The 13527-nt window shown below is 55.3% G+C and overlaps 1 protein-coding gene across 1 annotated transcript; it reads left to right on the forward strand.

Moving 5' to 3' along the window:
* Nucleotides 1-2855: 2855 nt before the first annotated feature.
* LOC137345271 (leukocyte cysteine proteinase inhibitor 1-like) lies at nt 2856-13299 on the forward strand. The gene is made up of 3 exons (XM_068008748.1): nt 2856-3094; nt 6644-6745; nt 13117-13299. Exons 1-3 carry the CDS (start codon nt 3011-3013, stop codon nt 13246-13248), a joined length of 318 nt encoding a protein of 105 aa, XP_067864849.1. The 5' UTR covers nt 2856-3010; the 3' UTR covers nt 13249-13299.
* Nucleotides 13300-13527: the final 228 nt, after the last annotated feature.

Below are 13527 nucleotides of genomic sequence, written 5' to 3' on the forward strand. Positions count from 1 at the left end.
CTAGCCTAGTAGGCTGTATCTCAGTATTCTCCTCGGCAACATTTTCATTCTCTACTGTAAATACTGACGAAAAATATTCATTTAACGCTTCCCCTATCTCCTCTGATTCCACACACAACTTCCCACTACTATCCTTGATTGGCCCTGTTCTAACTCTTATCATTCTTTTATTCCTGATATACCTATAGAAAGCCTTAGGGTTTTCTTTGATCCTATCCGCCAATGACTTCTCGTGTCCTCTCCTTGCTCTTCTTAGCCCTCCCTTTAGATCCTTCCTGGCTAGCTTGTAACTCTCGAGCGCCCTAACTGAGCCTTCACGTCTCATCCTAACATAAGCCACCCTCTTCCTCTTGACAAGCGCTTCAACTTCTTGAGTAAACCACGGCTCCCTCGCTCGACAACTTCCTCCCTGCCTGACAGGTACATACTTATCAAGGACACGCAGTAGCTGCTCCTTGAATAAGCTCCACATTTCGTTTGTGCCCATCCCCTGCAGTTTCCATCCCCATCCTATGAGGATATGAGGATAGTGTGGGAAAAAGGCATTGAAGTGGATGATCAGCCATATTGAATGGCGGGGCAGGCTCGATGGGCTGAATGGCCTATGTTCCTAACCTCTCCGCCTCTCTCTCTCCTTTAAGACGCTCTTTCAAATCTCCCTCTTTGTCCGAGCTTTTGGTCGCCTGTTCCTCATATCTCCTTATGCGCCCGGGGTCAAATTTTGCTGTAAGGTGCCCCAGTGAATCAGCTTGGGATGGTTTATTGACTTCAAGGCAGTGGATTAAATAAACTTTCTCATTGGTGCTTGAGTGACTGACTAATTTTCTCCTAATCTGACGCATTTACCTCTTCTTTGTTCTCAGCTGTCGATTTGTAACAATTGTGAAATAATTGTCACAAAATCTGCAGAAGTTGCAGTTTCTCTCGCTTAACCCACACAGCACGGATGGGGTACCTTGTGCAACAGACAGGGTGTCTGGGTTAACTGGCCTGAGAATCATTCTATCATTCCCCAGGGAGGGAAATGCTGCAGTAACATAGTCAGTCCTTTCATTAAAACTATTCCTATTAGCATGAGTCACAGAGAGGCTGCAAGGAGGTATGGACAGGTTAAACAATTGGGGAACAAGGTGACAGATGGAGTATAATGTGGGGAAATGTCAGGTTATTGATCGTAAGAATAGAAAAGCAGAATATTTTTTAAAAGGGGTGAAAGTTGTACATGTTGATGGTCAATGAGTCATGGGTGTACAAGGAACACAGAAAGTAGGTACAGCAAGTAATTAGGAAGGCAAATGGCCTTTCTAGCATGTGGATTGGAGGACAGGAATACGGAAGTATTGTTACAATTGTACAGGATTTTGGTCAGACCACACCTGGAATACAACGGGCAGTTTTGGTCTCCACATTTGGGAAAGGATATACTTGCACTGGAAGCAGTGGAGTGAAGATTTATGAGCTTGGTCCCTGGGATTGAGGGGGCTGAACGATGATGGGCTGAGTAAATCGGGCCTGTATTCTCGGGAGTTTAGAAGAATGAGATGCGATCTCATTGAGACATATAAAATATTGAAGGGGCTGGATAGGGTAGAAGCTGAGAGATTGTTTCTAAACATCTCACCTGATCCTTGTAACTTACTGAGATCTTGCTGTCTATATTTTATCCATTTGTCTTGTGAAATGGGCAGGCAGATGGCAGATACAGTTTAATGCAGAGAAGTGTGAAGTGATACATTGTGGTGGGAGGAACGAGGAGAGACAATATAACTTAATGGGGACAATTGTAAAGAGGGTGCAGGAGCAGAGGGACCTGGGGGTAAATGTACACAAATCATTGAAGGTGTCAGGACAGGTTGAGAAAGTAGTTAATAAAGCATACAGAATCCTGAGCTTTATAAATAGAGACATAGATACAAAAAGAAGGAAGTTATTGTGAACATTTATAAAACACTGGTTCAGTATCAACTGGCAGAAGGGCCTCCTCCCTGCGCTGATACATTCTCTGCGGTTTTTACAGTTAAAACTCACGAGATTGACAAAAAAAGAAGGAACTGCTGATCTAAAATATGTTTCAACAGATCCACATTCTTCCTTAGGGTGTGCTAAAGAGCGGAGGGAGGGGGAGAAAGAGTAAGAGAGAGGGAGGAAGAGAGAGAGAGACGGAAAGGGGGAGAGAGACTCGGGGAGTGAGAGAGAGGGGGAGGGAGTGGGAAGGAGAGAGAAAGAGACAGAGGGGCAGAGAAAGGGAGAGGGGGAAAGAGTGGGGAGGGAGAGAGAAAGAGAAGGAAGGGAGAGGGGTAGGAGAGACAGAGGGAGAGAGAAAGGGAGAGAGAGGAGAGACAGAAGGAGAGGTTGAGAGAGAGAGGTCAGAGCAGAAGGAGAGAGAGGGAGAGGGGTGGGACAGAGAAAGAGAGAGAGAGGGAGGGAGCAAAAGAGAGGGAGAGAAGGAGAAATGGAGAGAGAGGGGGAAAGGAGGGAGGGAGGGAGAGGGAGAGTGACAGAGAAGGAGAGAGAGTGGGAGGAGAGGTGGGAAAGGAGGGATGGAGGGAGACGGGGGAGGACAGAAGAGAAAGAGAAAGAGGGGGAGGGAGAGCGAGGCAGAGAGAGGGCAGGGGAGAGAGATATAGGGTGGGAGAGGGGGAACGAGAGAGGGAGAGAGAGGTTAATAGACAGAGATGGAGAAGTGGGAAGTGGAGAGAGGGAGGGGACCGGGTGTGAGAGAGGGAAGGATAGAGAGAGAGATGAAGGAGGGAGAGAGAGAGCCACGAATAGGAGGAAGCAGTAACCAACCACCTCAGTGCATTGGGCACAAGGCCAGGGAGAGAGGGAGGAACTGAGAGTGTGTGGGAGATCTCCCTGTTGAATAGAATCAGTGGTGAAGGGAGGGACAAGTGGGGAGGAGGAAAAGTATAAAAAAGCAGAACTGCAGACAGAGAGAGAGAGAGACGGAGAGAGTTCGAGAGAGAGAGAGAGAAAGCAAGAGTCATAGTGTCAAAGACAGAGAGAGAAAATGGCAGGACAGCAGCAACTTAAAGTCGGAGGCTTCGGTGAAGAAGAAGCAGTCAGTGAGGAACTTCAGAAAATTGTACAGGAGGTGAGTATCAGAGATTTTCCAGAATATTTTCATTTCACACAGCTCCCAGGGCAGAACATTGGGAAAAACTTCCCTTTACCACCTCAGAACATCCCAAAAGCAGTGCCGGGGCACACCAGGTACTACCCCGCACCCCAGCTCTAATGTAGCGAGTGCAGCACCTAATTACGCACAGCAAGATCCCACAGACATGTCGTGGAGCAGAATTTCTATCCCTGTAATGTGGGTCGAGAGTTCAATCTCGGCTCCTGGACACTGGAGGGAACTCTCCCACCACAGTCCAACCCCCCAGCACTTCTTCCAATAGTTCCAGTGGGATATTTCACACCCACTGGAGAGGGCAGACAGCTCCTCGGTTTAACATCTCATCCTGAAAAGCAGCACTTCCAACAGTGCAGCACTCCCTCAGTACTGACCCTCCGACAGTGCAGCACTCCCTCAGTACTGACCCTCCGACAGTGCAGCACTCCCTCAGTACTGACCCTCCGAAAGTGCAGCAGTCCTTCAGTATGACCCTCCGACAGTGCAGCACTCCCTCAGTACTGACCCTCCGACAGTGCAGCACTCCCTCAGTACTGACCCTCCAACAGTGCAGCACTCCCTCTGTACTGACCCTCCGACAGTGCAGCACTCCCTCTGTACTGACCCTCCGACAGTGCAGCACTCCCTCAGTACTAACCCTCCGACAGTGCAGCACTCCCTCATTACTGACCCTCCAACAGTGCAGCACTCCCTCTGTACTGACCCTCCAACAGTGCAGCACTCCCTCTGTACTGACCCTCCGACAGTGCAGCACTCCCTCAGTACTGACCCGACGACAGTGCAGCACTCCCTCAGTACTGACCCCCCGACTGTGCAGCACTCCCTCAGTATTGATCCCCCGACTGTGCAGCGCACCCTCGGTACTGACCCTCCGACAACGCAGCACTCCCTCAGTACTGACCCTCCGACAGTGAAGCACTCCCTCAGTACTGACCCTCCGACAGTGCAGCACTCCCTCAGTGCTAACCCTCCATCAGGGCAGCACTCCCTCAGTACTGACCCTCCGACAGTGCAGCGCTCCCTCGGTACTGACCCTCCGACAATGCAGCACTCGCTCAGTACTGACCCTCCGACAGTGCAGCACTCCCTCGGTACTGACCCTCCGACAGTGCAGCACTCCCTCAGTACTGACCCTCCGACAGTGCAGCACTCCGTCAGTACTGACCCTCCGGCAGTGCAGCACTCCCTCAGTGCTAACCCTCCATCAGGGCAGCACTCCCTCAGTACTGACCCTCCGACAGTGCAGCACTCCCTCAGTATTGATCCCCCGACTGTGCAGCGCTCCCTCGGTACTGACCCTCCGACAACGCAGCACTCCCTCAGTACTGACCCTCCGACAGTGAAGCACTCCCTCAGTACTGACCCTCCGACAGTGCAGCACTCCCTCAGTGCTAACCCTCCATCAGGGCAGCACTCCCTCAGTACTGACCCTCCGACAGTGCAGCGCTCCCTCGGTACTGACCCTCCGACAATGCAGCACTCGCTCAGTACTGACCCTCCGACAGTGCAGCACTCCCTCGGTACTGACCCTCCGACAGTGCAGCACTCCCTCAGTACTGACCCTCCGACAGTGCAGCACTCCGTCAGTACTGACCCTCCGGCAGTGCAGCACTCCCTCAGTGCTAACCCTCCATCAGGGCAGCACTCCCTCAGTACTGACCCTCCGACAGTGCAGCACTCCCTCAGTATTGATCCCCCGACTGTGCAGCGCTCCCTCGGTACTGACCCTCCGACAACGCAGCACTCCCTCAGTACTGACCCTCCGACAGTGAAGCACTCCCTCAGTACTGACCCTCCGACAGTGCAGCACTCCCTCAGTGCTAACCCTCCATCAGGGCAGCACTCCCTCAGTACTGACCCTCCGACAGTGCAGCGCTCCCTCGGTACTGACCCTCCGACAATGCAGCACTCGCTCAGTACTGACCCTCCGACAGTGCAGCACTCCCTCGGTACTGACCCTCCGACAGTGCAGCACTCCCTCAGTACTGACCCTCCGACAGTGCAGCACTCCCTCAGTACTGACCCTCCGACAGTGCAGCACTCCCTCAGTACTGACCCTCCGACAGTGCAGCACTCCCTCAGTACTGACCCGACGACAGTGCAGCACTCCACCAGTGCTAACCCTCCGACAGTGCAGCACTCCCTCAGTACTGACCCTCCGACAGTGCAGCACTCCATCAGTGCTAACCCTGCATCAGAGCAGCACTCCCTCAGTACTGACCCTCCGACAGTGCAGCACTCCATCAGTACTGACCCTCCGACAGTGCAGCACTTCCTCAGTACTGACCCTCCGACAGTGAAGCACTCCCTCAGTACTGACCCCCCGACTGTGCAGCACTCCCTCAGTACTGACCCTCCGACAGTGCAGCGCTCCCTCGGTTCTGACCCTCCGACAGTGCAGCACTCCGTCAGTACTGACCCTCCGGCAGTGCAGCACTCCCTCAGTGCTAACCCTCCATCAGGGCAGCACTCCCTCAGTACTGACCCTCCGACAGTGCAGCACTCCCTCAGTACTGACCCTCCGACAGTGCGGCACTCCCTCAGTACTGACCCCCCGACTGTGCAGCACTCCCTCAGTACTGACCCCCCGACTGTGCAGCACTCCCTCAGTACTGACCCCCCGACTGTGCAGCACTCCCTCAGTATTGATCCCCCGACTGTGCAGCGCTCCCTCGGTACTGACCCTCCGACAACGCAGCACTCCCTCAGTACTGACCCTCCGACAGTGAAGCACTCCCTCAGAACTGACCCTCCGACACTGCAGCACTCCCTCAGTGCTAACCCTCCATCAGGGCAGCACTCCCTCAGTACTGACCCTCCGACAGTGCAGCGCTCCCTCGGTACTGACCCTCCGACAATGCAGCACTCGCTCAGTACTGACCCTCCGACAGTGCAGCACTCCCTCGGTACTGACACTCCGACAGTGCAGCACTCCCTCAGTACTGACCCTCCGACAGTGCAGCAGTCCCTCAGTACTGACCATCCGACAGTGCAGCACTCCCTCAGTACTGACCCTCCGACAGTGCAGCACTCCCTCAGTACTGACCCTCCGACAGTGCAGCGCTCCCTCAGTACTGACCCCCCGACTGTGCAGCACTCCCTCAGTACTGACCCCCCGACTGTGCGGCACTCCCTCAGTACTGACCCTCCGACCGTGCAGCGCTCCCTCAGTACTGACCCCCCGACTGTGCGGCACTCCCTCAGTACTGACCCCCCGACTGTGCGACACTCCCTCAGTACTGACCCTCCAACTGTGCGGCACTCCCTCAGTACTGAGCCCCCGACTGTGCGACACTCCCTCAGTACTGACCCTCCGACTGTGCGGCACTCCCTCAGTACTGACCCTCCGACTGTGCAGCACTCCCTCAGGACTGACCCCCCGACTGTGCGGCACTCCTTCAGTACAGACCTCTGACAGTGCAGCACTCACTCAGTACTGACCCTCCGACAGTGCAGCACTCCCTCAGAAATTCTAAAAAACTATTATTCAATTCTGTTCCTGTGCAGTTGAAGCAGGCCGTTGAACAAAGGCTGGGGAAAGACTTGAAAACCTATCACGCCATCAGCCATCGCTCGCAAGTGGTCGCTGGCACCAAATACTTTGTTAAGGTCAGAGTTGGAACATAATTTGGAGTTTTGTGTTGATGGAGAATTCGAGGAGGTTACAGGGATAGGGAGGGGTGTTGGGTCTGGAGGAGGTGACAGAGATAGGGAGGGGTGTCGGGGCTGGAGGAGGTTACAGAGATAGGGAGGGGTGTAGGGGCTGGAGGAGGTTACAGAGATAGGGAGGGGTGTAGGGTCTGGAGGAGGTTACAGAGATAGGGAGGGGTGTAGGGTCTGGAGGAGGTTTCAGAGATAGGGAGGGGTGTAGGGGCTGGAGGAAGTTACAGAGATAGGGAGGGGTGTAGGGACTGGAGGAGGTTACAGAGATAGGGAGGGGTGTCGGGTCTGGAGGAGGTTACAGAGATAGGGAGGACTGTACGGACTGGAGGTGGTTACAGAGATAGGGAGGGGTGTAGGTTATGGAGGAGGTTACAGAGATAGGGAGGGGTGTAGGAGCTGGAGGAGGTTACAGAGATAGGGAGGGGTGTAGGGTCTGGAGGAGGTTACAGAGATAGGGAGGGGTATAGGGGCTGGAGGAGGTTACAGAGATAGGGAGGGGCATAGGGGCTGGAGGAGGTTACAGAGATAGGGAGGGGTGTCGGGGCTGGAGGAGGTTACAGAGATAGGGAGGGGTGTAGGGACTGCAGGAGGTTACAGAGATAGGGAGGGGTGTAGGGGCTGGAGGAGGTTACAGAGATAGTGAGGGGTGTAGGGACTGGAGGAGGTTACAGAGATAGGGATGGGTGTAGGGGCTGGAGGAGGTTACAGAGATAGTGAGGGGTGTAGGGACTGGAGGAGGTTACAGAGATAGGGAGGTGTGTAGGGTCTGGAGGAGGTTACAGAGATAGGGAGGGGTATAGGGGCTGGAGGAGGTTACAGAGATAGGGAGGGGTGTAGGGGCTGGAGGAGGTTACAGAGATAGGGAGGGGTGTCGGGGCTGGAGGAGGTTACAGAGATAGGGAGTGGTGTAGGGACTGGAGGAGGTTACAGAGATAGGGAGGGGTGTAGGGACTGGAGGAGGTTACAGAGATAGGGAGGGGTGTAGGGACTGGAGGAGGTTACAGAGATAGGGAGGGGTGTAGGGGCTGGAGGAGGTTACAGAGATAGGGAGGGGTGTAGGGACTGGAGGAGGTTACAGAGATAGGGAGGGGTGTCGGGGCTGGAGGAGGTTACAGAGATAGGGAGGGGTGTAGGGACTGGAGGAGGTGACAGAGATAGGGAGGGGTGTAGGGTCTGGAGGAGGTTACAGAGATAGGGAGGGGTGTGGGGACTGGAGGATGTTACAGAGATAGGGAGGGGTGTAGGGTCCGGAGGAGGTTACAGAGATAAGGAGGGGTGTAGGGGCTGGAGGAGGTTACAGAGATAGGGAGGGGTGTGGGGACTGGAGGATGTTACAGAGATAGGGAGGGGTGTAGGGTCCGGAGGAGGTTACAGAGATAAGGAGGGGTGTAGGGGCTGGAAGAGGTTACAGAGATAGGGAGGAGTGTAGGGTCTGGAGGAGGTTACAGATATAGGGAGGGGTGTCGGGGCTGGAGGAGGTTACAGAGATAGGGAGGGGTATAGGGGCTGGAGGAGGTTACAGAGATAGGGAGGGGTGTCGGGGCTGGAGGAGGTTACAGAGATAGGGAGGGGTGTAGGGACTGGAGGAGGTTACAGAGATAGGGAGGGGTGTAGGGTCTGGAGGAGGTTACAGAGATAGGGAGGGGTATAGGGGCTGGAGGAGGTTACAGAGATAGGGAGGGGTGCAGGGGCTGGAGGAGGTTACAGAGATAGGGAGGGGTATAGGGGCTGGAGGAGGTTACAGAGATAGGGAGGGGTGTCGGGGCTGGAGGAGGTTACAGAGATAGGGTGCGGTGTAGGGACTGGAGGAGGTTACAGAGATAGGGAGGGGTGTCGGGGCTGGAGGAGGTTACAGAGATAGGGAGGGGTGTAGGAACTGGAGGAGGTTACAGAGATAGGGAGGGGTGTAGGGTCTGGAGGAGGTTACATAGATAGGGAGGGGTAGAGGGGCTGGTGGAGGTTACAGAGATAGGGTGGTGTGTAGGAGCTGGAGGTGGTTACAGCCAGAGTGAGGGGTGTAGGGTCTGGAGGAGGTTACAGAGATAGGGAGGGGTGTAGGAGCTGGAGGAGGTTACAGAGATAGGGAGGGGTGTAGGAGCTGGAGGAGGTTACAGAGATAGGGAGGGGTGTAGGGTCTGGAGGAGGTTACAGAGATAGGGAGGGGTAGAGGGTCTGGAGGAGGTTACAGAGATAGGGAGGGGTGTAGGGGCTGGAGGAGGTTACAGAGATAGGGAGGGGTGTGGGGACTGGAGGATGTTACAGAGATAGGGAGGGGTGTAGGGTCTGGAGGAGGTTACAGAGATAGGGAGGGGTGTAGGGTCTGGAGGAGGTTACAGACATAGGGAGGACTGTACGGACTGGAGGAGGTTACAGAGATAGGGAGGGGTGTAGGAGCTGGAGGAGGTTACAGAGATAGGGAGGGGCAAAGGGGCTGGAGGAGGTTACAGAGATAGGGAGGGGTGTCGGGGCTGGAGGAGGTTACAGAGATAGGGAGGGGTGTAGGGACTGCAGGAGGTTACAGAGATAGGGAGGGGTGTAGGGTCTGGAGGAGGTTACAGAGATAGGGAGGGGTATAGGGGCTGGAGGAGGTTACAGAGATAGGGAGGGGTGTAGGGGCTGGAGGAGGTTACAGAGATAGGGAGGGGTGTAGGAGCTGGAGGAGGTTACAGAGATAGGGAGGGGTGTCGGGGCTGGAGGAGGTTACAGAGATAGGGAGGGGTGTAGGGACTGGAGGAGGTTACAGAGATAGGGAGGGGTGTCGGGGCTGGAGGAGGTTACAGAGATAGGGAGGGGTGTAGGGACTGGAGGAGGTTACAGAGATAGGGAGGGGTGTCGGGTCTGGAGGAGGTTACAGAGATAGGGAGGGGTATAGGGGCTGGAGGAGGTTACAGAGATAGGGAGGTGTGTAGGGGCTGGAGGAGGTTACAGAGATAGGGAGTGGTGTAGGAGCTGGAGGTGGTTACAGCCAGAGTGAGGGGTGCAGGGTCTGGAGGCGGTTACAGAGATAGGGAGGGGTGTAGGGTCTGGAGGAGGTTACAGAGATAGGGAGGACTGTACGAACTGGAGGAGGTGACAGAGATAGGGAGGGGTGTAGGTTATGGAGGAGGTTACAGAGATAGGGAGGGGTGTAGGAGCTGGAGGAGGTTACAGAGATAGGGAGGGGTATAGGGTCTGGAGGAGGTTACAGAGATAGGGAGGGGTATAGGGGCTGGAGGAGGTTACAGAGATAGGGAGGGGCATAGGGGCTGGAGGAGGTTACAGAGATAGGGAGGGGTGTCGGGGCTGGAGGAGGTTACAGAGATAGGGAGGGGTGTAGGGACTGCAGGAGGTTACAGAGATAGGGAGGGGTGTAGGGTCTGGAGGAGGTTACAGAGATAGGGACGGCTGTACGGACTGGAGGAGGTTCCAGAGATAGGGACGGGTGTAGGTTCTGGAGGAGGTTACAGAGATAGGGAGGGGTGTAGGAGCTGCAGGAGGTTACAGAGATAGGGAGGGGTGTAGGGTCTGGAGTAGGGTACAGAGATTGGGAGGAGTGTAGCGTCTGGAGCAGGTTACAGAGATAGGGAGGGGTGTAGGGACTGGAGGAGGTTACAGAGATAGGGAGGGGTGTCGGGGCTGGAGGAGGTTACAGAGATAGGGAGGGGTGTAGGGACTGGAGGAGGTTACAGAGATAGGGAGGGGTGTAGCAGCTGGAGGTGGTTACAGCGAGAGTGAGGGGTGCAGGGTCTGGAGGAGTTTACAGAGATCGGGAGGGGTGTAGGGTCTGGAGGAGGTTACAGAGATAGGGACGGCTGTACGGACTGGAGGAGGTTCCAGAGATAGGGACGGGTGTAGGTTCTGGAGGAGGTTACAGAGATAGGGAGGGGTGTAGGAGCTGGAGGAGGTTACAGAGATAGGGAGGGGTGTAGGGTCTGGAGTAGGGTACAGAGATTGGGAGGGGTGTAGCGTCTGGAGCAGGTTACAGAGATAGGGAGGCGTGTCGGGTCTGGAGGAGGCTCCAGAGATAGGGAGGGCTGTAGGGACTGGAGGAGGTTACAGAGATAGGGAGGGGTGTAGGTTCTGGAGGAGGTTACAGAGATAGGGAGGGGTGTAGGAGCTGGAGGAGGTTACAGAGATAGGGAGGGGTGTAGGGTCTGGAGTAGGGTACAGAGATTGGGAGGGGTGTAGCGTCTGGAGGAGGCTCCAGAGATAGGGAGGGCTGTAGGGACTGGAGGAGGTTACAGAGATAGGGAGGGGTGTAGGTTCTGGAGGAGGTTACAGAGATAGGGAGGGGTGTAGGAACTGGAGGAGGTTACAGAGATAGGGAGGGGTGTAGGGTCTGGAGGAGGTTACAGAGATAGGGAGGGGCATAGGGGCTGGAGGAGGTTACAGAGATAGGGAGGGGTGTAGGGTCTGGAGGAGGTACAGAGATAGGGAGGGGTGTAGGGACTGGAGGAGGTTACAGACATAGGGAGGGGTGTAGGGACTGGAGGAGGTTACAGAGATAGGGAGGGGTGTAGGGACTGGAGGAGGTTACAGAGATAGGGAGGGGTGTAGGGTCTGGAGGAGGTTACAGAGATAGGGAGGGCTGTAGGGACTGGAGGAGGTTACAGAGATAGGGAGGGGTGTAGGTTCTGGAGGAGGTTACAGAGATAGGGAGGGGTGTGGGGCTGGAGGAGGTTACAGAGATTGGGAGGGGTGTCGGGTCTGTTGTAGGTTACAGAGATTGGGAGGGGTGTAGGGTCTGGAGGAGGTTACAGAGATTGGGAGGGGTGTCGGGTCTGGAGGAGGTTACATAGATAGGGAGGGCTGTCGGGACTGGAGGAGGTTGCAGAGATAGGGAGGGGTGTAGGGGCTGGAGGAGGTTACAGAGACGGGGGAGGGGGGTAGGGGCTGGAGGAGGTTACAGGGATAGGGATGGGTGTGGCACTGTCAGAGGGTCAGTCCTGAGGGAGTACTGCACTGTTGGAGGGTCACTACTGAGGGAGTGCTGCACTGTCGGGGGGTTGGTACTGAGGGAGTGCTGCACTGTCGGAGGGTTGGTACTGAGGGAGTGCTGCACTGTCGGAGGGTTGGTACTGAGGGTGTGCTGCACTGTCGGAGGGTTGGTACTGAGGGAGTGCTGCACTGTTGGTCAGTACTGAGGGAGTGCTGCACTGTCGGAGGGTTGGTACTGAGGGAGTGCTGCACAGTCGGAGGGTTAGTACTGAGGGAGTGCTGCACTGTCGGAGGGTTAGTACTGAGGGAGTGCTGCACTGTCGGAGGGTTGGTACTGAGGGAGTGCTGCACTGTTGGAGGGTTGGTACTGAGGGAGTGCTGCACTGTCGGAGGGTTAGTACTGAGGGAGTGCTGCACTGTCGGAGGGTTAGTACTGAGGGAGTGCTGCACTGTTGGAGGGTTAGTACTGAGGGAGTGCTGCACTGTCGGAGGGTTAGTACTGAGGGAGTGCTGCACTGTTGGAGGGTTGGTACTGAGGGAGTGCTGCACTGTCGGAGGGTTAGTACTGAGGGAGTGCTGCACTGTCTGAGGGTTAGTACTGAGGGAGTGCTGCACTGTCGGAGGGTTAGTACTGAGGGAGTGCTGTACTGTCGGAGGGTTAGTACTGAGGGAGTGCTGCACTGTCGGAGGGTTGGTACTGAGGGAGTGCTGCACTGTCGGAGGGTTAGTACTGAGGGAGTGCTGCACTGTCGGAGGGTTAGTACTGAGGGAGTGCTGCACTGTCGGAGGGTTAGTACTGAGGGAGTGCTGCACTGTTGGTCAGTACTGAGGGAGTGCTGCACTGTCGGAGGGTTGGTACTGAGGGAGTGCTGCACTGTTGGTCAGTACTGAGGGAGTGCTGCACTGTCGGAGGGTTGGTACTGAGGGAGTGCTGCACTGTTGGTCAGTACTGAGGGAGTGCTGCACTGTTGGTCAGTACTGAGGGAGTGCTGCACTGTTGGAGGGTTGGTACTGAGGGAGTGCTGCACTGTTGGTCAGTACTGAGGGAGTGCTGCACTGTCGGAGGGTCAGTACTGAGGGAGTGCTGCACTGTCGGAGCGTTAGTACTGAGGGAGTGCTGCACTGTCGGAGGGTCAGTACTGAGGGAGTGCTGCACTGTCGGAGGGTCAGTACTGAGGGAGTGCTGCACTGTCGGAGGGTTAGTACTGAGGGAGTGCTGCACTGTTGGTCAGTACTGAGGGAGTGCTGCACTGTTGGTCAGTACTGAGGGAGTGCTGCACTGTTGGAGGGTTGGTACTGAGGGAGTGCTGCACTGTCGGAGGGTTAGTACTGAGGGTGCTGTTGGAGTGAATCCTGCAATATGTTTCCCTGTCAAACAGACTATGATCTTTTCTCTGCAGATTGTTGTTGGTCTTGGTGATGAGTACATCCACATCAGTATTATTGAACCTCTTCCCCATACTGATGAGAAGCCCAGTCTGGTCAATGTCAAAGAAGACATGAGGCTGTTCGATAAGATTCTCCCCTTTTGATCTGTGCCTCAGTGTCTCATTGCTGAATAAAATGAATGGTGTCTCAATTCACTTGTCTCCGCTGTTCCTTTCATTTGCATGGGATTCTGGAGGGAGAGAGGAGGGGTTCGGGGTGGTGTGTAGACGGTGGATGGAGCCTTAACTGGGGATGATGTGGTGGGCCGTGTTGGTGAATGCTCCACGGCTTGTGCAACAGTGCCGGAGAGTCAGACCTAGACTGGGTTTTGAACTATCCTGCTCCACAGGTCCCTCGATTGAAGTTTCACCTCGCAGTGTGAG

This window comes from Heterodontus francisci, chromosome 28 (assembly GCF_036365525.1).
Source record: "Heterodontus francisci isolate sHetFra1 chromosome 28, sHetFra1.hap1, whole genome shotgun sequence".
NCBI classification, from domain to species: domain Eukaryota; kingdom Metazoa; phylum Chordata; class Chondrichthyes; order Heterodontiformes; family Heterodontidae; genus Heterodontus; species Heterodontus francisci.

Bases quoted from the DNA above. Each gene is read 5' to 3' on its own strand.
- LOC137345271 (XM_068008748.1), top strand. From the start codon at position 3,011: ATGGCAGGACAGCAGCAACTTAAAGTCGGAGGCTTCGGTGAAGAAGAA. The intron at 3,095-6,643 runs GTGAGTATCAGA...GTTCCTGTGCAG, and splicing joins TTCAGAAAATTGTACAGGAG to TTGAAGCAGGCCGTTGAACA. The intron at 6,746-13,116 runs GTCAGAGTTGGA...TTTTCTCTGCAG, and splicing joins GCACCAAATACTTTGTTAAG to ATTGTTGTTGGTCTTGGTGA.